The 24,679-nt window shown below is 42.2% G+C and overlaps 2 protein-coding genes across 4 annotated transcripts in view; one reads left to right on the top strand and one right to left on the bottom strand.

Moving 5' to 3' along the window:
* LMBR1 (limb development membrane protein 1) overlaps positions 1 to 12,076 on the top strand; it is a 160,536-nt gene extending 148,460 nt beyond the window's left edge. For both annotated transcript variants that reach the window (XM_075587853.1, XM_075587854.1), the window contains one exon: positions 8,186 to 12,076. In XM_075587853.1, coding sequence (XP_075443968.1) covers positions 8,186 to 8,259 — 74 coding nt within the window. In that variant the 3' untranslated portion in view covers positions 8,260 to 12,076. The remainder of the gene's footprint in view (positions 1 to 8,185) is intronic.
* The window catches only part of RNF32 (ring finger protein 32), a 74,995-nt gene continuing 59,263 nt past the window's right edge, over positions 8,948 to 24,679 (bottom strand). For both annotated transcript variants that reach the window (XM_075587856.1, XM_075587855.1), the window contains exons 8-9: positions 14,968 to 15,135; positions 8,948 to 13,901 (exon numbers count right to left, since the gene is read on the bottom strand). In XM_075587856.1, coding sequence (XP_075443971.1) covers positions 13,656 to 13,901; positions 14,968 to 15,135 — 414 coding nt within the window. In that variant the 3' untranslated portion in view covers positions 8,948 to 13,655. The remainder of the gene's footprint in view (positions 13,902 to 14,967; positions 15,136 to 24,679) is intronic.

The raw sequence follows: 24,679 nt of genomic DNA on the forward strand, positions 1-24,679 counted from the left end.
TTTTTTTATACTGTCAATATAATTTTTATATCTACTACACTGAGTGGTCGTGCGCTCTCTTTTTCTCTTCTTTACAAATGTATGTGTTCAATTTTAGCCTCTAGTTTTTGTACTGTGTGAGATCATTACAAATCACCTCAGGGATCGGTACTGGGACCCCTGCTTTTTAACTTGTTTATTAATGACCTTGAGATTGGCATAGAGAGCAAAGTCTCCATCTTTGCTGATGACACTAAAATGTGTAAGGTTGTTAAATAAGAGCAGGCTGTAATTTCTCTCCAGAAGGACTTGGATAGACTGGAAACTTGGGCAGGTAAATGGCAGATGCAATTTAATATGTATGTATGTATGTCTTTATTTATATAGCGCCATTAATGTACATAGCACTTCACAGTAGTAATACACGTGACAATCATATAAATAGCAAATCATACAAATAACAGATCATGGGAGTTAGCGCTTCAGACATAAAAGTAACATTTCGGAAGAGGAGTCCCTGCTCCGAAGAGCTTACAATCTAATTCGTAGGTAGGAAGAACGTACAGAGACAGTAGGAGGGCGTTCTGGTAAGTGCGTCTGCAGGGGGCCAAGCTTTATGTATCATGTGTATAGTATTAGCCGCGGTGCTACTCATATGCTTCTTTAAGCAAGTGTGTCTTAAGGTGGGGCTTAAAGGTGGGGCTTAAAGGTGGATAGAGAGGGTTTTGAGGGGAAGGGCATTCCAGAGGTGTGGGGCAGTCAGTGAGCGGTTTAAGGCGGGAGAGGGCTTTAGATACAAGGGGGGTAGAGAGAAGGCATCCTTGATCAGAACGCAAGAGTCTGGATGGTGCATAGCGATAAATTAAGGCTGAGATGTAGGGAGGGGCAGAAGAGTGTAAAGCTTTAAACATGAGGAGAAGAATTGAGTGCGAGATGCGGGATTTGATAGGAAGCCAGGAGAGTGATTTCAGTAGGGGAGACGTTGAGACAGATTTAGGAAAGAGTAGAGTGATTCTGGCAGCAGCGTTTAGAATAGATTGTAGGGAAGACAGGTGAGAGGCAGGAAGGCCAGACAGCAGGAGGTTACAGTAATTGAGACGGGAGAGAATGAGGGCCTGAGTCAAGAGTTTTAGCAGTAGGGCAACAGAGGAAAGGGCGTATATTTGTAATATTGCGGGGGGAAAAGCGACAGGTTATAGATACGTTTTGAATCTGAGAGGAGTCGAGTGTGACCCCTAGGCAGCGTGCTTGGGCTACTGGGTGAATGATGGTACTTCCAACAGTAATGTGGAAGGAGGTAGTAGAGCCAGATTTGGGAGGAAGTATGAGGAGCTCTGTTTTTGCCATATTAAGTTTAAATCGGCGGAGGCCCATCCAGGATGATATCACAGAGAGACATTCAGAAACTTTGGTCTGTACAGGAGGTGTAAGGTCAAGGGTTGAAAAGTAAATTTGTGCGTCATCAGCATAGAGGTGATATTTAAACCCAAGAGATGTGATTAGGTCACCTAGAGAAAGTGTGTACAGAGAAAAGAGAATAGGTCCCAGGACAGAGCCCTGGGATACCCCCACAGAGAGATCGATAGAGGAGGAGGTGTTAGCAGAAGAGACACTGAAAGTACGATGGGAGAGGTAAGAGGAGATCCAGGATAGAGCTTTGTTATGAATACCAAGAGTGTGGAGAATGTGAAGTAGAAGAGGGTGGTTAATACAGATAAATGTAAGGTTATGGATTTGGGAAACAAGAATAAACAGGTGACTTACAAATGAAATGGGGATAAATTAGGGGAATCTTTGATGGAGAAGGATTTAGGATGTTTGTAGACAGCAGGCTTAGCAATAGTGCCCATAAGCATGCAGTAGCTGCAAAAGCAAACAAGATCTTATCTTGCTTTAAATGGGGAGTGGATGGAAGGGAAGTAAACATAATTATGCCCCTTTACAGAGTACAATTTGGGGCACCTGTCCATAGAAAAGTCATTATGGAACTAGAGAGTTCAGAGAAGAGCCACCAAATTAATAAGAGGGATGGATAATCTAATTTATGAGGAAATGGTTCAGCATGTGTGAAGGGTTTTAGGCGAGAGAGAGCTGTAGTGATAGAGTGTAGAGAGCGAGGGGTATAGCAAGAGATTAAAGCTCTGAGATATTAGGAGGGCCAGCGGAGTGTAGAGCCTTGGTGGGGGAATAAGTATTTTGTAGTGAATGCAGAGTTTAATAAGGAGCTTATGGGTTTAGTAAGAAAGTAGTCAGTGGCACCAACCAACATTTACAGATTCAAGATTTAGACCACTTTCCCTTCCTTTTTATAGTTCTCTCGGCATTACTGGATCCATGTGAAACACGTCTTTCCCCCCCCCTTAGGGGAGATCCTTATGCTACGGGCGTGTCTTTGTGCTGTGCTTGCTCAACTGTAGTATCAGGAGGCCGGAGTCTCTGTGTTGGTATGGGGATCGGCAAGGGACAGGCTTCTGGTCCAGCTAGTGCCGCCCCTTCATCCTATTGGGATCTGCCAGGGGCAGAGAGTAACCCCACAGGAACCCCTTCTCAGTAATATAGACAGGAGACATGGAACTTTGTACCATTTATTGGCAGGCCAGCTGATTCCATCTCCCGTGCAAGAGAGGTACTCTATTTCACACTTCTGAGGATCACCTTCCCTTGCATCTTGCTTACTTTGTCCCTGACTAGGCCCCCCAAAGGCTTGAGGCCCTTGGGGCTAGTCGCCACCTTCTTACCCCCTGAAGGGGTAAGGCGGAACCTCCTCACTCACTGGGGAGCAGGCTACATCCTGAAATCACACTCCTATAATTTGAGAAGGAAGCATCTTATATACCTGGGGGAGGGGTTAGTGACCCTGCCCCAAAACTGGGCAGGTCTGAGGGCGGACCAAGCATCAACCTACGGTGCTGACACCTGTAACCCTCCCCTCTCCCCCAGGCATGATGCTTCCAACTGCCACTAGCCTGCACCTAGCTATGGCTACAATGTAAACACAATAGTAGTGTGCTGCGGGACTCTCATGCTGGCTTATGAGGACGGATTTAACCCTAACACTGCCTGCACTTACCAGGACTTATGTACAAGGGCCGGGAAACCCATAGCCAGGGACACTAGGCTACACATGTATATGTAACGCCTTTTCGTGTCTGGTCTGACCCACCCAATCTCACTTAGGCCCCTGTGGTCTATCCAACCCGTTACATGTCTGTGTATGGTGGTGCACCTGTAGGCAACAGGACTCCTGAGTCTCCCGCATGATGGTATTCGGGGATGTCAAGCCAGACAGGTATCTGAGGTAGTGTGTGCAAGTCCTACTTACATCCAGTGCAGCGCCTCCACCTCATCAGGATCTCTGCATCTGCAGGAAGATGGCTCTGATGAGGATCTCCTCTGTGGTGCCTTCCTCTGTGGAGTAACTTCACACTCACACATGGGGGTTGTTGTGAACCAGGGCATCTTTATTGGCATGATGTAAGGCATGCTGCCCCTCACAGCTAGCAGCTCAGCCGCTCATCTCTCTGCTGCACTCCATTAGGAAGGTTCCTTCTCCTCTAATAGAGTTGCTCTCCACCTCTCCCCTCAAAGAGATTCTCCAGCTTGTCTCTGTCTGCTCTAAGCTGCACCGACTCACAACTATCATGAGACCACTGCAACACTGTTGCAGACCTCCACGTGCCTCTCCTCTTAACAGAATCAGAACAACAACAGGAAATGACCTACTAACTTTAGGCAGTCCTGTGTCTTATATCACCCCCCAGAGGACAAACACGCTCTTTGTCACTAAGGGTGGACATAAAGCATGTTGTCACTTTGGGACATATGACACCTCACCAGGGTTTGAGGGCAAACCTCCATGATTGTTGCTGGCAATCCTGCATACTTACCAGGTTTACTGCCAGCATGAGAAAGAGATATGTACACCAATTTTACACATGGCTACATTCTCCCCCTGGTGGAACCCAACGCACCGGCTGGGATCTAAATTTGCGGAACCTTCCTTCAGGTAGCACTGCAAAACATAACAAAACATTATTACAGTACATATCTTTTTCTTAACACAATAACAGATACATCCTAACGTAGATGTGTAACAACTAGGATTACTCCATGCTGGAGTATCCATTACTGGTACTACCATACCCTCTTAAGGTGGCCTGCGCACAGTATGGTCCACTGGGTTTAGAGCAGCAATGCTGTAACACTCTAGGTGACATACTGGACACCCACAATCAGCCCATAACTTTGGCCTGAATGCTAGTGGATTGAGAGGATCATGCCCATACATTTCCCTAAGGCATCACCTGGAGATGTAGACTATCCCCTCTTGACTACACCACTTCTCGTCTAACCCTCCAGGATCCCAATCTTCTTCCCCTGATCCTTCCTCCTCATCAGTGCCATATCCCCTATCCTCATCAAAGGAACCCACAATACCTGGCTTAGGATTTGACCCAAGGCTCTTAGGCTTACACCTTACCCCAACAGTATCATTAGTGCTGGATGACATTCTTGGCATAGCCATTTCCCTCCCCGATCCCTCATCGGAGGTAAAACAGTCACCCAAGTCCAGATTTTCCCCAGTCCATTCTTCAGAAGTGGCTCGGGACTCCCCAGACAACCCTTGGCTAGACTGGAACCCATAGGAAAAAGTGACAGGAGCAGGGGCTTTAACTATGGCCGGGGGTTGGGCGTAGGAAAACACTGCCAGCATACGCGGGGCTACGACCCGCAACTTCTCGCTACCTTGCCCGGTTCCATCGGACTGGCACTCCGGTTCACTCGCCTCCTTATTCCCAGGATTCCGCAGGGCCTGCCAGCTCTTCTCGGACCCAGGCGACCTGGTACAGCTGCTTGGCCGCGAGGACGCGGCCATCTTCCATCCATTTCCGCTGTGCCCACTGGAAATGATGTCATGGATCTCGCGGGACTCGCCGCCATCTTGCGTTGGGTTCCCAACCGGAACCTCCTCCTCCAGAACGACATCCGCCGCCGGAAGTGATGGTTCTGTTTCTCGCGTTGGGTTCCCAACGGGAACCTCTTCCTCCAAAACAACATCCGCCGCCGTTGCCACCACCGGCACCTGTGGGGAGTTAGGTGGTTCCTCACCACTCCGCTGGCTTGCGATGGGTTCCTCTTCATCTGGGACATGGTCAGGTAGGTACAGGTCCACTCGCACCACTGGACAGCTACCTTCTAAGGAGGACACCTCCGCCAGGACGCGATGCTGAGTGGAGCCATTCGCCCTGGTGGCCAGACTTAAGGAGCTATCGTGCTCCGCGGTCACCTGGAGGCTCACACCCAACACACCTGGGGCAGTCAACTCGCCCTTGTCGTCGTTAGCAGGTACTGATCCCAAGCCTGGGACCGATGGTACCTCTGTGGTAGGCCGGACTGGCCGTTGTAGGGCACACGGGCCCATATCAGGATCCGTAGCAGATGGGATAATTGAATTTATCTCCAGCTTCACTGGCGTGGTCGTCCGTGGGTAGCAGCATCACCACAGATGGTTGTTGGTCGCTGGAATCTGCGGTTCAGACAGGTCGCTCGCCCCACTAAATAACCTCTCCATCTTTTTCCCTTCTTGTTCTTTCTTTATCAGATCCTGTGCAGCACTTCTGCTGCGAGTCTTCCACTGCTCTAGGTCATCCTGCCACGTATCATCTTCCTCATGCCTCACGTCACACCTTAGCACAAATGCATCTATTCCATTACAGTGCAACCTCTCACAGTCTATTTCCTTCCCAGGAGAAAAATACTCTGTCTCTGCAACAGGGGTTTGGACACATGGTTCCCCTGTAGCCTCTGGAATTAGAACAGAACGAACCTCCGCATAACTCATGGTAATATAGAGGTCAGGCTCCTCCTTCTCCTCCTCTTCTGGCAGTTCTGTAGGCTGCAGCAGCCTGGGCTTCAGGAACTGTATATCGCATCCTGCACACTTGGGCCCTCGGGTCAATTCACCGACGTGGCAATCACAACCGCTCAGGCGGCAGTGCAGGCATTCTTCCCCATTTACCACTGTTGTCGTGATCACTAATGGTAACGTAGATAACTCATCAGCCCAGCCATCAGTCACATTACTGTCTTCTACTACACATGGGCACACTACCAGGGGCGAGCCTAACTTTGGGTCCCGTATGACTATATACAGCCGAGGGTGTATGTCGCTGCATCCGTTAATTCTCTTACGGTGAACAGAAGTGGCTGATTGCGGCTCAAGGCGCTCTCTCCCCCGGGTGGACTCTGGAGGAGGTGCACTTTCTATCAAGGGATAAATTTCCTCCTCGAGCGCAGCAGCACGGGCACGCTGTCAACTTGGGGAAAGTTGCCATGGCGCTGGGTCGGAGTAGACTAAAGGGTAACCCTCCGGGGGGCACCCGGGCATAAACAACTTGGACGGGGCATCTGCCAGGCATATATCCCACGTGTATGTCACCACAAAAAGCATCGAGCTCTACGTGGACGGGGGGTCTTCATCTACATCTAGAATAAGGCCGTACTGCCACCCGGGGATTTTATGCAATTGATCACAGACCTGCTTATCTGTTATATTGGCGGGAAGGCCTTCTAAGGCCACCACACGGTGGGGGTTAACTTTTATCCTCAAGGCCCAGGCGAGAACCTCGTGTCCGGACTTTACATCCATGGTGGAACTTTCTGCAATTTTAGCATTTGCAGCAATTTCTGCACTCGGCCATCTTGGACCTTCCGCACCGTGCGGATCCTCCATTCTTGCAGTCGCCATTCTTTTCTCTGTGATAATTTCTGTTATCGCACATGGAGCTCCTCTCTGCGGGCCAGCTGCCACACCGATGCAATAAAAATGCCTTGTGCACCACCTTGTGTACCTAATGTAGATCTGACTTGTGTTTGCACTACCTCAGGCTAGGCTCACTCTTTCTGGGTCTGCTGTATCTCCTTCCTCCCAGTCTGTGCTCCCTGCGTCAAGTGGTCTGGAATGGACTAGAGTACTCTGGTTCGTCCATGCAATACTTTGGGGGTCTAGCGCAGACCCTCTCCAGGATTCCTGCTCTAAGTTACCAGTTTATCCTTTTAGGCGTCATATCACTAGCACTACCTCAAGGTTTAGTTGCTAGCTATAGCCCGGCTCCAGACCTAAGAATCCCAGGGCGTCTGTGCGTTCCACGTCTTCCGCGGCCTTCCTTGACTACCCCTGGCTCCTTCCTACGCAGCACAAAGTGGCAGCAGACACTCTCCCTGTTTTCTAGTGTGCCTAGCAAAAGCCTGTCCTGTTGACAGGTATCACAGCAGCGCCTCCAATTGTAACGCCTGTTCGTGTCTGGTCTGACCCACCCAATCTCACATTGGCCCCTGTGGTCTATCCAGCCCGTTACATGTCTGTGTATGGTGATGCACCTGTAGGCAACAGGACTCCTGAGTCTCCCGCATGATGGTATTCGGGGATGTCAAGCCAGACAGGTATCTGAGGTAGTGTGTGCGAGTCCTACTTACATCCAGTGCAGCGCCTCCACCTCATCAGGATTTCTGCGTCCGCAGGAAGATGGCTCTGATGAGGAACTCCTCTGTGGTGCCTTCCTCTGTGGAGTAACTTCACACTCACACATGGGGGTTGTTGTGAACCAGGGCATCTTTATTGGCATGATGTAAGGCGTGCTGCCCCTCACAGCTAGCAGCTCAGCCGCTCATCTCTCTGCTGCACTCCATTAGGAAGGTTCCTTCTCCTCTAATAGAGTTGCTCTCCACCTCTCCCCTCAAAGAGATTCTCCAGCTTGTCTCTGTCTGCTTTGAGCTGCACAGACTCACAGCTAGCATGAGACCACTGCAACACTGTTGCAGACCTCCAAGTGTCTCTCCTCTCAACAGAATCAGAACAACAGGAAATTACCTACTAACTTTAGGCAGTGCTGTGTCTTATATCACCCCCCAGAGGACAAACACGCTCTGTGTCACTAAGGGTGGACATAAAGCAAGTTGTCACTTCCTTTGGGACATATGACACCTCACCAGGGTTTGAGGGCAAACCTCAATGATTGTTGCTGGCAATCCTGCATACTTACTGTACCAGGTTTACTGCCAGCGTGAGAAAGAGATATGTACACCAATTTTACACATGGCTACATATATGTAACGTTTCCAATGCTTACTGTGATGGCTGCAAACTGCTATTTTGAATGTGCATTTGTCTTAATAAAAATTCTGACCATGTGTTTTCTATTTACAGGTTTTGATAAACTTCAGCTGTCAAATGATGCTAGAGATTCATCATCCAGTAATGGGCATCAGAAAACACTGTGAAATTGCACCTGAAAACTGAAGCAGATAACATTCCATCTACCATTTTTTTTTGTAATGTGGTCCATTCCTTATATTATAATATCAGTTTGGTTTTTAACGTATAAGAAGTCTACAAAAAAATGATAGTCTTCAAGCTAGAGCAGGGGTGGAAAACTCAGTCCTCAAGGGTCACCCACAGGTAAGGTTTTCAGGATATCTCTGCTTCAGCACAGGTGGTGCAGTCTTTCACTGAGCCACTGATTGAGCCACCTGTGCTGAAGCAGGGATATCCTGAAAAACTGACCTGTGGTTGGCCCTTGAGGACTAAAGTTGCCCACCCCTGAACTGGAACATCTTTAGCAAAGACTCAAAGTATGTCTGTATGGCTACATACACTAGGTAGATTTGTTTTTGGAAGCTAGTTTATTTTGTTGTTACATTACAGGAAAATAGACATTATTTCAATAGTTACATTTAAAATGTTGGGTTTATTTTTTTGTTCCTTTACTGCTTCCCGACACGTTTCTATATGCAGCCCGCCAACATAAACTGGCCTCGTTTAAAGTATTTTCCGCGTGCATATCACATTGGTTACAAATTCATATTTCTACCTTTTTTTCCTCATTGCAAATTGTGCTGCATATCCATTGTTAGGTGGAATTGGGCACCAGGTCTGCTATTTATGACGATAGTATTTTTCTGAAGAAAAGGAAATGTAGTGAATGTAATCTAAAACCATTTAGTGACAATCTAAACTTTGCATCTAATGAATGATCAGATATAAATGACTGGACAATCTTACATTTTGTTTTGTGCGTGTCATGTTTTCTACATGGTATGGTTCATAGGCCCATGTTCACAAAAGGGTGCTAAGCTTTAGCATGTCCTAAGTCCCATTTACTTTGTATGGAAGTTAGATTGTGCTAAAGCTTAACACCCTTTAATGAATATGGGCCTGAGTGAGTAAGGTAAAGTACAGTAGCTTTAAATGTCTCCTCTCCAAGTCTGGGACAAAATGCCTAAAGAATTCAGCATGGATATTGTACTTTTATTCCAAATTCGCTTGTTTCTTGCCAAGTGTTTGTCTTTATACTCTGCAGTAATTGGAAGTTCCCTAAATGATGCCACCTATTTGATTTGTAGCTTTCACCATATTCAGTAGGCTGTGGTCCAACACCGTCTGCAGATGTTTAGGCTCTGATCTTTTTTTCTGTCTGTTGCTAGTGTATTGTGTGTGTTTACTAGTGTCTGCGGCAGTGTGTTTGCTGAGTGGGTATGACATTAAATATGAATTTAAGGATAATGAATAGATGTCAGAAGGCATGAATTTGTATGAAGAGTGGCCCCGTTGAAACCATAAACTTCAGAAGCATTATTTGCAATAGAAAGCCATAAAATGTTTACTATATTTTTACTGCGGTTTTTTCTATGATCGTTGATCTTAAGTAGTTAGCCAGTTACATTTTCAGAGCTCTCAGTGGAATCATAAACCGCTTTCCTATACATACACTATACAAAACTTTCATGTACATGCATATTTTAGTACACATTCCAGCACATGATTAATCCTAGATGTACTTATTCAAAACACATTTAAATAGAAACCCAGAATTGCAATATCTGTGACATTTTTATTCAACAGAACTTTAAATATCTTGTGTAAAAAGTTTGGGAACATTGTAATATGTTGAGATATTTTTAAATTGGCCAACACGAGATTTAGCTGCACATGAGCTTTTGAGACCTCACACATTTATTACACGTCTGTTCGCAATTGGGTCAGTACACACAATATAATTTCACCAGTTACAGGCTCTTCTTTGTAATGTTACTGTGAAAGATCACATTTATTTTTGTCAGCTTGGATTTTTAGTATGCAGTCAATGCTGTTATTTTGAATGTATAGTTTTATATGTTCTACTTGTTCTTACTGTTTCACTGTAAAACGTGAAGGACTCTGTGGATGTGGATGTGGAGGTGTCAAGTGTCAATATTTAGTTGTTTTTTTTGGCTACTGAGTATTTGAAGTTATTTACAGAAAAATCTTGTATAATGCAAGCCCGTATTCATTTACAAATCTGAGCATCTACATGCTGTACGTGCATGTGCAATTGTTTAATACAAATACACAAAATAGTGGGGGGGTTTTACCATCAACAGAAACATGAAGACTTTGTGCCTAGTCCTTATTCACAGTTTTATACTCCTAGAGCCCTGTCTCACTTGAAACAGAAGAAAACAAAATAGCTCTGTGAATTTCCTTTTTCTACACAAAACTATGCACATAAAGAAATAAAAATGGCAATAACATTTTTTATTAAAAAAAAAAAAGAAAAAAGTTATAGTTTATTTTCAGAGTTATTTTGGTTCAGGCAATCACATGGTTACTTGGTTTTGACAACTGTAATGGGCAATACACAATTCCAAAGACATTTCTGGAAATACAGTAGCTAATTTTATGAGTCCTTAAAGTTGGTTTCTGTTTATTGCTGATCTGAGCGCACCATTATAGTATTACTTTGCTTTGTGCCGAACAGAGCATATTATTGGAATGTTCTATATATCTACTTAATAAAGAAGAAATAATGCTGTAGTTGAACCCCTTGACTATGCGGTAACTTTGCCGACCGTGATACCCATCACATTCAAGCTTAGACAGGTGATATATATATATATATATATATATATATATATATATATATATGTATGTATATATGTATGTATATATTCAACAACATTGCAGTCTCCTCCAACATTGACGCAATGTGATTTGATTTTAAAATCTTTTTGCTACAAGGAAATGAACCAATACAAAATTCACAGGTTGAGTTTTTTTGCACTAAAGTATTTGCAAGAAAAAGAATCTTAAGTGGGAGTAAATTAGTTATGGGAATTAAGGGAAGTTTTACACTACTTGCCATGCCAGTGGTTTTAGTAAAATGCTGAGTAAGTACATTATACCATTGGCAATTCAGATAGTACCCACATAATATGAGGATGTGCCGAGGCTATAATGTTAATCCATATACCAGAAAATAACCATTTCAAATTCAATGAATTGCAATACATTTTTACAGAGGCATTTCCTTATGTGCTTGCAATTAGTGTAAGACAATACCAGATCTATTGGTCTGCCAGTGCAAAATATGGGAAGGCTAAATACCACATTTTCATAGGTTCAGCAAGGACTATATATGGCATTACGTGCTGTCTGATGGATAATAGGTTGTAGAGCTTTGCTTCTGCAGTGGTTATTGAATTTACTATGTGAGGATTTGAGTACTTTGCATTTTACATTTTTTTCTTATACATGTTAAAGTCACAAATGTGTTATCAACGTAATCACATAGTGAGAGCTTAGACCAAAATCTAAACTGTGTAAGACCAAGTTCTTTAATTGAATTTCTGAAGTTCTTTTGTTCTGTTTCACTGCATTTGTGCTCAAAACGAAGTTTGTTAGACACGAGTACAAATCTTATGTTCACCAATTTCTTTTGCCCTGTGTTGTTGTGTAACAATGGAGAAGCAAAAAGACATTTATAAGAAATTAAATGTGAAAAAGATCACTTAATTGACTGGGTTATTCACCAAAGTCTACAAGCTGCAAAACTGGGGCAAAGTTTGTGCAAAATAATGACACCAGTTGTATCCTTTTCTTTGAATATGGTTCTGTGTTTTGCACTGGTTTTGTCCTATGTTTGCAGCGGAAACTGTAGTCAATAGGCCCACGGGTGTTTAGTTGTGGTCTGTGCTTTTTATTTTGAGTGTTTTGTTTGCATTTTCTTGGAAAGTACTATTTTGTAAGTGAATATATGTTAAATAAAGTTTTTGGAAACCAGTTCAGGAGCCTGTTCTACATGATGAAAAGAATCTGTCTTTCTGTCAAAGGCTTGTCTTTGTGATATCATTTTTTATTCTTTCTGGGAATTTTAACACAGAAACCCTGGCCGTAGAAGCATCTTTTTTAGCAGAAGCATCATCTTCGTGAAAAAAGGATTTGTCTACCTAGCGGAGCAGCGGATAGCGTGTGGTATAACAAATGCGAACACACTGCACGTCAGCTGAACTTCCCACTAGCATGATTACAGCTGCATACGTGCATAATTCGGGTAGTTATTTCATTGATCCCAATCTCTGGCATTTTATATCACATTGCTATGTATCCTGACTAAACATGATCTATGGGAGGCAAATGGTATTTTGCAGGGGTAGTCCAATTGAGATTAGCAAAAAAATGCATTGATGGATTAGGCTAGGGGTGGCCAACCCGCTGTGCTTCATGTGCGGCCCTTACCTAAAATGCTATTACAACATAGGCCAGGGGTGTCAGCAACCCGCGGCTCCTTCAGCAACTACTTGTTCATTTCAGGGGGCTGGCCGGTACTTCCGCGTTCCTCCTCCCCTCCTGCATGTTTGTCTGCGCCGCCATGTCAAAAATCGGGCCTGCCCGTGCGCTCAACATGGGACTATAGTCCACTCACTGTGCCCCAAGGTAATGAGGATAGTGGTTGGGTGCGTGTTTTTACATCTTTGGTGGGGGTGAGGAATTTAGTGAGAGGAGAGAGGTAGAGTAGATAAATAGGCAGAACAAAGCATTTTGATTTATTTGCAGTTTTTTGCACGAGTGAAAATGACAAATTATTTAAACCGTTTTGCACAGAATAACATTGAAAAAACTAAATAAAGGAGCTTATTGTTGTGAGATGTATTTTATTCCCCCGCGTATTTTTTTCTTCCTTTCCCGAACTGGCTGACGTAAGTTTGTTGTATGTTAATGCTTATACATACCTACTAGTCACTATTAATTCGATTTTTTTTTTAAATAGTTATTATGGCCCCTTGACAATGACACTGGTAAATTCTTATGCCAACTCCCAATCAGGTTGGACACCCCTAGAATAGGATAACTCTTTGTATGTAGAATTGCATTTACAGTATAATCTAATACAGCACCACGAGGTAAACATGAGCAGGTCTCATTGCACAAATGTCTTCATTGCAATTAGCAAACTTAGAGAAAACAACCATACATTGGAAGTCTTCACTGTTAATTTAGTTTTAATTGTTTGTAATCACTGCCAGGCAGATAATGAAAGCCTGTGTGTAAAATTAATGTCAGAGGTGCACTACTTGTTTAACCGATTCTCCTTTTCCCCCAAAATCAACATGATAAAATATTATTCACCTCCAGACACACACCTCTTTATTATGGAGCTCCAATGCAACGCTTTCCCTCCAAGCCACAATAACAATGATATGGAGAGACTTCTGTCACAGTAGGGGCACCTTTTAATAGTATTTGGAGGGGTAAGAGGACAGTATGGTACGACACTGAGAAACAGCATGTTATTGTTCATCGTGTTGCTCCAAAGAAGTAATACGCTTTTTAATCACTGCCCAGGATAAAACAAACAACATTAGCATGGGAGTATTTTCTTTTGGTAGCGAGAGCGGCATAGAGGACATATGTGTGTGTCTCCTAATGTAAACTCTTCGAATGCCTGAAGACAAGAGTGATGAAACACATGGGAACAGGACAGGAGGACTGCCGGACGGGAGCACAGGCTTCTGGTTTCTTCATTGCGACAAGAATGCTGCAAATCGCTACTGGGACACAGAGGCATAATACATATTGGACAGTCGAATATCTCTTGCCGTACAGCCTAGAAAATACAAGGAAGATAAATAAATCATGTTGTGTAACAATACACCCAATACACTGTATCGCCATCCTTCTGAATTCATAGGAAGCTTAATAACAAAATCAAGAGAAAAAAAACTTTTCTTTTAATTTAAAGTGCATTTCTTCATCCACTGGAAACCCGTTATTGGCCTTGTATTCTTGATCTTGTAGATATCTTTAAGAAATATGGATGAATTCCAACTACAATTAGTGTGCGCTCTGTGGCAAAGGGATTGCACAGAAGTTGTTGATTAGTTGTGTTGGAAGTGCAACATTTGTGCAACCTCTCCGTTACCATTTATCACTTCATAAATGAAGACCCGTTTCATTACCACATGTATTACTACTGTGAAGCGCTATGTACATTAATGGCGCTATATAAATAAAGACATACATACATACATAAGCTTAGATTTAGAACCACAAGGCTGCAGATGCAGAGTGATTCCATGTACTGAGAATTGTAGCTGCAGGAAAGGAAAATCTGCAATTTGGAGACGTCTACTGCTACAAAAAGCTTCTTAAAATGGGAAATCTGAAAAGCACTACAGCTAAAGGTATTGAATAAATAATATGAACTAGGTTTTTTTGTGTGTTAATTGGTAGCTAAACACGGAGGTAATAGAATGCTGCAGAAAGTCTACAATGATTATGTGAAAATGGGAGTTTTATTGGAGGTTTAAGAATGAAAAAGGAAATAATTTTTTTTTTTAAGTCATGATAACCACCTATGCTTGTAACTTGCTAAAATGGCTAAAGTAATGTTAATTGGTGCACCTAACAGGTTCAAAACTCCTGCGGTAACTGATATTTTTCATCAATTTTGGAGTTGTCTTTTAATTTCTCATTGCGGAAATAACTAGTTTCAGACCGATATAAAATTTAGAGAGGTGTCCTACATATGACACATGGAATTAATGTACCCTAATAATATAGAAAGCTTAATTTTATTAGTGCTGACCGCGTCCTCATTGTGTTCATAATACATCAACTTGGTGCCTTGTAGTTTCACTGTACATCATATAGTGCAAAGGTTTGGCACTAACCTGTAGTTGTATTTTTTCCCATTCTACCTCACTGATTTGTGCGATGCAATTTTCTTCCAACTGATGGAGCACGTTTCGACTGACTGCGATGGAGTAATCGATTTCATTAAAAAGGACATCAATGTCTGTGTTGTATGATCTCAGTAATCGGTTGCTAATTTCTGTAAACTAAGACATTTTTACAAGTAAACACTTGAAATGGAAGAAACTACACATGAACAATGGCTACAAATGAGAGACTTGGGAACATTACAGCTGCCTCAATATTAACAGCTGATATAACTGCTCACCTGCTTCTCATGGCCATCATGTATTCCATGTGACATTTTAAGCATGGCACTGAATACCAGTCTTAAAGCAGGGGTGCGCAAACTTTTTCGTCTGCCTACAGAGGCCTTGTGCGTGATCCGGCATTTAATTTAAATGCTTTGGGGAAGAGTACAGGGCCTCTGTAAGTCCCACACCTCCCCTCCCCCCCCCAGAAAATTTGGCGCACCCGTCTTAAGGTAGGGGGTAACTAGGCTGTATACCACAGCCACGGACATTCCAAGGGCCCCCGACCTTTCAGAGGCTTCACAAATACTATGGCCCAACATGTGATGTCATTCTAACTAAACGCAGAAAACGTTACTTAGCAATTTTTTTTGTGTAATTACAACAGTACAGTATATTTATTTTAATTTTAACATAACATAACTTTATAAACAAAATAAAAAATGATTCAAAGAATGTTTCTACAATTTTTTATGGAACAGGTAATTTCATCGATTTGGCAGAAATGTATTTAAAAAATAACACACAACAAGAAACGATTACAACCTGACAAACTAGTGTCAACATTTCCTAACATCGAAATTGATTTACAAATTTTCCAATTAACGATGGCCACAAACTACAGAGGCAAAAGATCTTTTTCTAAGCTAAAATTGCGCTCCATAGTTGCTGCTTCAACCAAGAGTGAATGCACTTTCCTTGAAATTTCAAATGAGAAATACTGTACTTCATAAAATGGAATTTGATGCATTTGTGACTTTGCAAATAGAAATGTAAAAAAAATTAAATAAAAATCAGAAAGACAGATAAATAGATATATAAAATGTGTGTGTTTGTAGTAATTGCAGAATTTTAATAAAAACAGACTGTATTTGTATTCTAATGTGACCTTTGTGGGTGGGGCCCCCATTTACACTTAGCCCAAAAGGCTAATTCGGTATTTAGCATATTTAATTTGAGTAAAAAGTTCTTAACGCCCGCACAAAACAAATTAATTTCTAACGGTCTCAGTTTTCCTCCTACAGTGGGACCAAACCATTTAAACCGGTTTATAGATTCCAATACATTTCTACGCAAACTGACACTTAAAAGAATCTAAATAAAAATGCTGATAGTAGGAAGCTGAAAGAGCCTAATGAGATTAAGAAAATTCCGACAGTATACTGTAAATTAGATGAATTCTTTACATACACATTTCAAGCCAAGATCCAGCTTTTATCCCAGTAATGATAAAGGTCACATTCTGGAAGTCTCTTATCAGATGATAAGGACTACGAAAAACTGACCCAAGAACAATCACATTGCCAAGATAATTTTACCAAAATGGAGAAGGATCCATTAAAGGAATGTATGGATGTGGACAAGGGGAGGGAGTAATCGTGGATAAATGGAAAAATGTATCCATGGATAAATCTTACTATACACAAGAAGCTTATAGGATTTTAAGTGATGAACAGACATATACCAAAATTAAAAAATTATCCCACAAAACTTTTTTTAGAAGAATTAAATATCTTATTGTCGTGGGATGGGGTGCTCAACTCCCGTCATCAAGACCTACAGGTTAGGTTTCAAGGATATCCCAACAGTACAGGTGGCTCAATCCGTGGCCTTTAACCTTTATTGGCCATGTCAGTGTAATGTTTGAAGTTTTCCCCACATCCTATTAGAGTTTGAAACTATTACACTATGTATTATTCCTCTTTCATTTGTCTCCTACTTTGGTTGGAATACTGCGCTCCCGATATTGTGAGAGAATTTGTCATGAAGAACTACTGGGATGGTTGATTGGGTTCTGAATTGCCTTTTAATTTATTTTATACTGTGGCACTGCTATGTCAAGTTTGTTTATTTTTCATATATATATATATATATATATATATATATATATATATATATATACATATACACACACACAAATTCACTTTCAAGCATTTGGCACTATTGCACTATGTGGTTGAGAAGCAACCTGTATTTTCCATTAAGATTAACAGTTGCCATAAATGCAATGTAGAGTAAATATAGTATGTATTAATAAATATGTGTTACAAGTCAATTTCACTGTAACACCCAGGTTTGCATAGCGAATCGGTATTTGGTATACCTAACATTTCAGGTCAGCAATACTGATGACCTGGAATATTAATTTCAGTACAATACAGACTCATCGTTATTTTTCCTGTAATTTGTCATAAAGCAAACAATGTAATTATTGGCTGCTGTAAAAAGGTAGAAGACCAAACGAGTTTATCTCAACAGGGTACATTTAATCATATTTTGGGCTAGATTCACTAAAAAGGTCAATAGTGGTATTGTGAAAATATTTTTTAGAATTACAGCTGTAATTTCACCAAAAAGTATTTATTTATAAATAGGTTGGGATATTCATTCTCATTTGCATAACTGAAAATCGGCGTTAACTAACACTAACTGGTAGAAATCTGCATCAATGAGCGCTAGTGATTGCGGAGGTGGGAATAGATATCACAGTTTTCCACCGTAGGGTACAACGCAATGCATTGCAAAGGATGTCACAAGCAGGGTTAACACAACATAAATACTGTACAATTAAAACACAAAACCCATAAGACAAACAACTAACTAAATACACTCTCTACAAGCGTTAGATCCAACTGAAAATAATGTGAATAATACGTGATATGTGATAAACACAATACTGAATGTGATAAGATAAATAATAAGCTGCCAAGGGGAACTACATACAACAGATAGTTCCAAACCTGCTAAACAAAATGAACATACAAAATAAGTGTCCCCGGCGCTAGTGGGTATAGTGTCCAAAATACCATAATCCAAAAGACAGTCCTGTAATATGAGACAGTCCAGGTAGATGGATGGAACAACCAAGAAAGTTCCGGATGGGTAAGGGTGCCCTTGAAGAATAACGCCAAAATGTTTCTGGAAATACACAAAAACAAAAGACACACCAATTGCGCAGTATGAAAGGCAAAATATCCCTATCTAGAACATAAAAATGCCCTTGATGTTCTAGATAGGGATCTTTTGCCTTTCATACTGCGCAATTGGTGTGTATTTTCCTGGTAATGTACAGGTTAATAAAAGCTTCAGTCAGACTTAGAACTATGCAACTAATTTTGACAGATTTATTATAAATCATTCTTCCTGGTAATGCACAGGTTATTAAGAAATTATATTAGTGTTAGGGACCCTTGAGATGTTGTCTGCCGTGCAGTGGCTCAGGGGCTTACAACAATTTGGCCAAAATGTTAAACTAAAAGACCATTGTATTTAATAGATATCTATACATATATATTTAGGCACTGTACCGTGTATGAGTTTCACTGGATGTGCACTGAGCTCTGTCTGTGTTTTATGTTCTGTCTCTGGTTTTAAATATATATTGCCATGCTCAGTAGCACTTCTCTGTGACACTTATATGCTTATATATATGTTGTGGTTATTTTGGGGGTTCAATATGAGCTTGTAGGTGTCCTGTATGTTTTACAATTCTTGTTCAGTTAGTCTTAGCTGATTGGAGGGTGGCAACCTCCTACCTAATTTAAGCTCACCCCCTCCCACATTTAAATGGTTAAAAGCTCACTCCATAGCATCTCCCACTCTCAGGGGAACTTGCTTGCTTGCAGTTTGATTGTGACAAATCTAATACAGAGTGCTTTTCCTGGTAATGTACAGGTTAATAAAAGCTTCAGTCAGACTTAGAACTATGCAACTAATTTTGACAGATTTATTATAAATCATTCTTCCTGGTAATGCACAGGTTATTAAGAAATTATATTAGTGTTAGGGACCCTTGAGATGTGGTCTGCCGTGTAGTGGCTCAGGGGCTTACAACAATTTGGCCAAAATGTTAAACTAAAAGACCATTTTATTTCATAGATATCTATACATATATATTTAGGCACTGTACCGTGTATGAGTTTCACTGGATGTGCACTGAGCTCTGTCTGTGTTTTATGTTCTGTCTCTGGTTTTAAATATATATTGCCATGCTCAGTAGCACTTCTCTGTGACACTTATATGCTTATATATATGTTGTGGTTATTTTGGGGGTTCAATATGAGCTTGTAGGTGTCCTGTATGTTTTACAATTCTTGTTCAGTTAGTCTTAGCTGATTGGAGGGTGGCAACCTCCTACCTAATTTAAGCTCACCCCCTCCCACATTTAAATGGTTAAAAGCTCACTCCATAGCATCTCCCACTCTCAGGGGAACTTGCTTGCTTGCAGTTTGATTGTGACAAATCTAATACAGAGTGCTTTTCCTGGTAATGTACAGGTTAATAAAAGCTTCAGTCAGACTTAGAACTATGCAACTAATTTTGACAGATTTATTATAAATCATTCTTCCTGGTAATGCACAGGTTATTAAGAAATTATATTAGTGTTAGGGACCCTTGAGATGTGGTCTGCCGTGTAGTGGCTCAGGGGCTTACAACAATTTGGCCAAAATGTTAAACTAAAAGACCATTTTATTTCATAGATATCTATACATATATATTTAGGCACTGTACCGTGTATGAGTTTCACTGGATGTGCACTGAGCTCTGTCTGTGTTTTATGTTTTGTCTCTGGTTTTAAATATATATTGCCATGCATAGTAGCACTCCTCTGTGACACTTATATGCTTATATATATATATGTTGTGGTTATTTTGGGGGTTCAATATGAGCTTGTAGGTGTCCTGTATGTTCTATGTTTATAGTAACCATTATATGCACAGGAAAGATAGGCTTGCCAGCCTGAGGTAGATGATAAAACGGATGTTATTCTTTTGCGGTAGCCTTGCATCACCAGTTATCAAGCTTAGTGAATAGCATGTGAATAAGTAATGTGATGTTAATTCGTTAATTGAATGCACTGCTGCTAAAATTAACACGGACATATTCCCGCAGTAAAAAGCCCCTTATCGTTTCTTTAACTCTTGTAGTATGACGTTCATGAATAGGATAGTAAGGTGGTGTTAAAAACCAATAACGCCAATTTTTTTCATTTATCAACCGCTAGTGACTACCCCCTTCTTTTTCAAGTCTTTCACTATTTCTAATGTCTAAAGCAGCCTTTCCAAACCGGGGTTCCGCAGCACCCTGCGGTTCCATAAGGATCAGAAGGGTGCCGCGGGATTTCCCCATCTCTCACAGCAGGGAGAGAGCAGGGGCAGTTTCCTCTATCCTGATTGGCTTCATTACCCAGCAGCAGACAATCAGGAGAAGGTGTCAGAAGCGTGCCGGGTGTGACCAAGCAGAGGAGGAGGAAGCAGCAGGGGCTGGGGGGTGTTTGTGTGTGTTTTTTTTCTGACTATCTGCTCCATCTGACTCCCCTGACCACTTTGATTCTGACTCCCTGCCTGACTGTCTGTCTCCTGTGACAGTCTCTCTGTCCTGTGTTTTCTGTGACCCTGTCCTGTTGTAGGGGGGCTTCAGCAACTGAGAACTGTGGTTAGGGGTGCCCGAGAGATAAAAGATGTTGAAAACCAGTGATCTAAAGTATAATCTCAGAGGTTTGCAGCACATTCCTTCAGCAATAGAGACCTCCTACTGTCATTTTGCCATGACAAACAATACAAAAAGTAAAGCAGGAACCACATTGCTTGCAATTATTTATTTACACACAAAAATACAGTTATCGCTCAGTACCAAAAACAAACAATCAAGTCCGTAGACACTTCTTCAGGGGGAGGAGCTACATACCAGTCGCATCATGCAGAAGATATACCCTACAGAGTGGGTGGGACAAATGTAACAGACCAATCACAATAATGGTCTGATACAATTGTTAACAGCTGTTTTAGTAACACAATCTATCCCTTAATAGGTAAGTAAACCAAAACAGATACAAACAGACAAAAACTATTTAATTACCTAATTTTACCTTATCTCCCCTCCCCCCCCCCCCCCATAGCTGGGGGAACACAATGTTGACAACAGCCATATTTTCCTCCCAGGAAATGTTGGGAAATTTCGGACCAACATACTGTACCAAATGTAACCTTAAGGCTCCAGGAGGTAGGAGCAGATCGGTCAGACTCTGGAGAAACATCCAAGTTTCAAATGTAAAAAGGGGAAAATTGCTGCTTTATGCTTGAAATTCATGGGTTTTAAAACACTGGGCGTCTGAGTAAACATAAATAAGGGGATTGAAATAAAACCATTATGGTAAATCTTGACTGCTATCAATCTGATATGAATAAACCTACCTTTTCTCAATATGAAATACATTTAGGGGTACATTTTATGTACGGAGAAGTGGCTGTTCAGGGAAATTCGTATACTGCACCGACACACTTTATTCGAGCAAATACCCAGTATGTACCTGGCAGATACCTGGAATGCGCCGCTCCTCACCTCTGACAAGCCCCGTTGCATTTGCCTTCCCAGCCTGGGTTCATGCCTGGCTGACGGGCGGCTGATCTGTTAAATGATAATGATTAGGATTTAATAGGCTGCAATGCTTCGCGTGTCTACCAGATGGCATAAATTCATGAATTGTAATGCAGTATATATATATATACTGTGCAGTATTGCAGCCAGCGGGAATAAAATGCTTCAATCCCTGCCTGGAAAATAACCCAATGCACTCGGGCAGAAAACAGTCACAAACCTCAATACACCCGGGTATACCCGAATTCGTGGGACTAGCCGAGCTCGAATAAAGTGTGTCGCCAGTGTAGGCTTCAATATGGATTTTCATCCGAAAACAGCCTCTTTGAGCTATATATACGATTTACACCTAAGGCTGCGGCCACGGTGCAGCGACGCGCGCTTGGCGTGATCGAATACATGATAGTAGGTGCATATGTCCACACTGTGTGTGCACATATATGCTTTCCAATGCTCTGCGCTTGGGGAGACAGCAAAATTGATTTCTAAGCGCGCTGAAGGGTCACATGACATGGTAACAACGAATGTGACGTCACGATACTGTACTTCCTTCACTGACACGCCACAATCCAGGCAATGACACGCCCCCTCCCTTATGTGCCACGCCAAACCCCTCACACCTGTAAATTGCTGCAGGACAGGCTGGCGCTCCTGCTCGGAGAGTTGGTGACGTCACGGCGCTCAAGCATGAGTCACTGCACCGTGGCCGCAGCCTAACAGTCAAACACGGTACCACTGCATGTTTAATCCCTTGAGAGTGGATCCTCCTCTCCCGTTCACATCGCTCTCAGAGCAAGTTTTCCTAAAAGCCGCGGAAACAGCCATGACCTCAGGGTGCCAGGCCTCAGGAAATACACTATACATCCATAGGGCCATATAAGGGTTAAGACACTTTAATCAATGCCTTAAACTATTTCAGTGCCAAAGGTATACAGGAGAATTGTGTGACTGTCATATGCAGCATGACTAAAGAAAAACTTTTGACAGTTGACATTTGTCAACGTTTCCCTGCTGTACAACGGGTGCACACAGAAGTTTTCTATGTTTTGTTCTTTGCTGCATACTTTTTTTTGCTCTTGATTAGTGTCACTGTAGATGGTTAAAAAAATAATGCCTTTTTGTAGATGATGCAAACATTAGCAGCAAGGTTGATACTGTGTAAATGAGCAGGACTGCAGCAACTTCAATGTAATTTTAGTGCCACAGCGCCTAGTGGCAGGTGCTAAATATATTTTGCCACTAAGGCAATGTAATCACTATTCAAGCAATCATGTGGCCCTGACACCTCCTCTGGCTTCCCTGAGCAGAAGATAAACTCACCCTACACAGAGATCGCTCTGAGAGCCGCAGCAATCACAGGCGGAATGGCCATGTGTATGTCAGCTCTTATGACCTTCGCCTAACTTCACTAGTAAGGTTGCCAGGTGCCCAGTATTGAACCGGACTGTCCTGTATTTGGGCACTCTGTCCATTAAAAAAATGTAGAGGTTATACTGGACATGTATGTATCAGGTATTACCTCCCTAGTGACCTGACCGGCTTTGGGGGGCTGCAGTATTTTCCCAAGCAGGGCTGTTGCTAGGGGCAGGGTAGCTTCCTCCATCCTGATTGGCTGCATTACCCAGCAGAAGACAATTGGGAGGAGGTGTCAGGAGCCTGGGGGTGGGAAGGAGGGGAGGAAACAGCATGGATAGGTGTGTGTCTCGAGTGCATCGTGTCCAGTATTTTTGGAGAAGTCACCTAGTAACCCTATTTACAAGTCCACCCAAAAGGTTAATCAACCGATATAACACAGCAACATGGAAAGTCAATATCTTGTATAGAGACATGTATTACCAGCTCAAAGAAGATAGACGTTAAAATGTGACACCTGTGTATCAATAAATTATTTATTACATGAAAACACATCTGTGTACTGTGTTTAATTCTAGAAGTTATACTGTATGTTCCAGAGGATATAATAGAAGCAGTGCAAAGAACTGAATCTAAAATGTGCACGGTTTGCATCATAAAATGTATTAGGAAAGACTAAGGAACCGCATCCTACTGCTGGATGCAATAAAGATATAGGGCAGGGGGGCGCAAACTTTTTTTTCCCTGCGCCCCCCTGCCTGATGTCCTCCTCTCCGCGCGCCCCCCTCCCTCCTCCTCCTTACCTTGATTCCCGGCGTCTGGGCGTCATGACATCACGTTGCCATAGCAACGTGACGTCACATGACCCCACCGCGTTGCCATGGCGACGCGTCTCCTGATGCCGCCTGAATCAAGGTAAGTATTGTTTACAGAGGCCCTGCAGCTCCCCCAGCACTTAATTTAAGTGAAAAACAAATATTTTTACTGTGCGCATCTAATTAACCTCTATACAAATAACTGATAAGGTGCAATAACCATAACCCTTCTAATTTAGTAGCCCAATATAAAGCCACAAAAAACCACAGTGGAGATATTACGAAATAATTCACATAACCGTGTAGTAAATGATGATGGCGTCTGCTGCTATAAAGACAGGGGGTGGCTCAGCACCCCCCAATGCACTAAAGAAATGGAAACAAAAAAACAGCGCACAACGCTAATGGTGAAGTAAGTAAATACAAGTGTGTATTAAATAAGGGATAAATAATCTGCGTACATCAACTATAAAAAATTGAGCATTGAGTGTGTAAAACACACAGGTTACCACTCGGTGACTGCTGGTGTGGGAGTCAGATGCTTGCTTCTCTCAGTGGGCGCTTTAAACAGCAGCTAAAATGCAGGAATCTCTTAGGAACTCCTCTTCAAACTGTCAGCGTCTCCATAGGGGATTTCCCTTCAGATCAGCTGGGCTCCGCACTCGATAGTAGCACTCAGAGGGTCCCCAGATAGTTCAGGGAATAATATTAACATTTCACAGAGGTCTTAAATACCTCTCAAACAGATCCCATTGGTCAGCCAATAAGTGGTTGGCCAATCAATCATCTGGGCTGTGCAGTAGTCAAAATGACTAGGGAAATGTGAGCACTTTTTATTAAAACAACAACTTTATTAACACATAAGATAAAATACATCCTAACAAAAAACAGAG

The sequence above is a fragment of the Ascaphus truei genome, chromosome 2, assembly GCF_040206685.1.
Source record: "Ascaphus truei isolate aAscTru1 chromosome 2, aAscTru1.hap1, whole genome shotgun sequence".
NCBI classification, from domain to species: domain Eukaryota; kingdom Metazoa; phylum Chordata; class Amphibia; order Anura; family Ascaphidae; genus Ascaphus; species Ascaphus truei.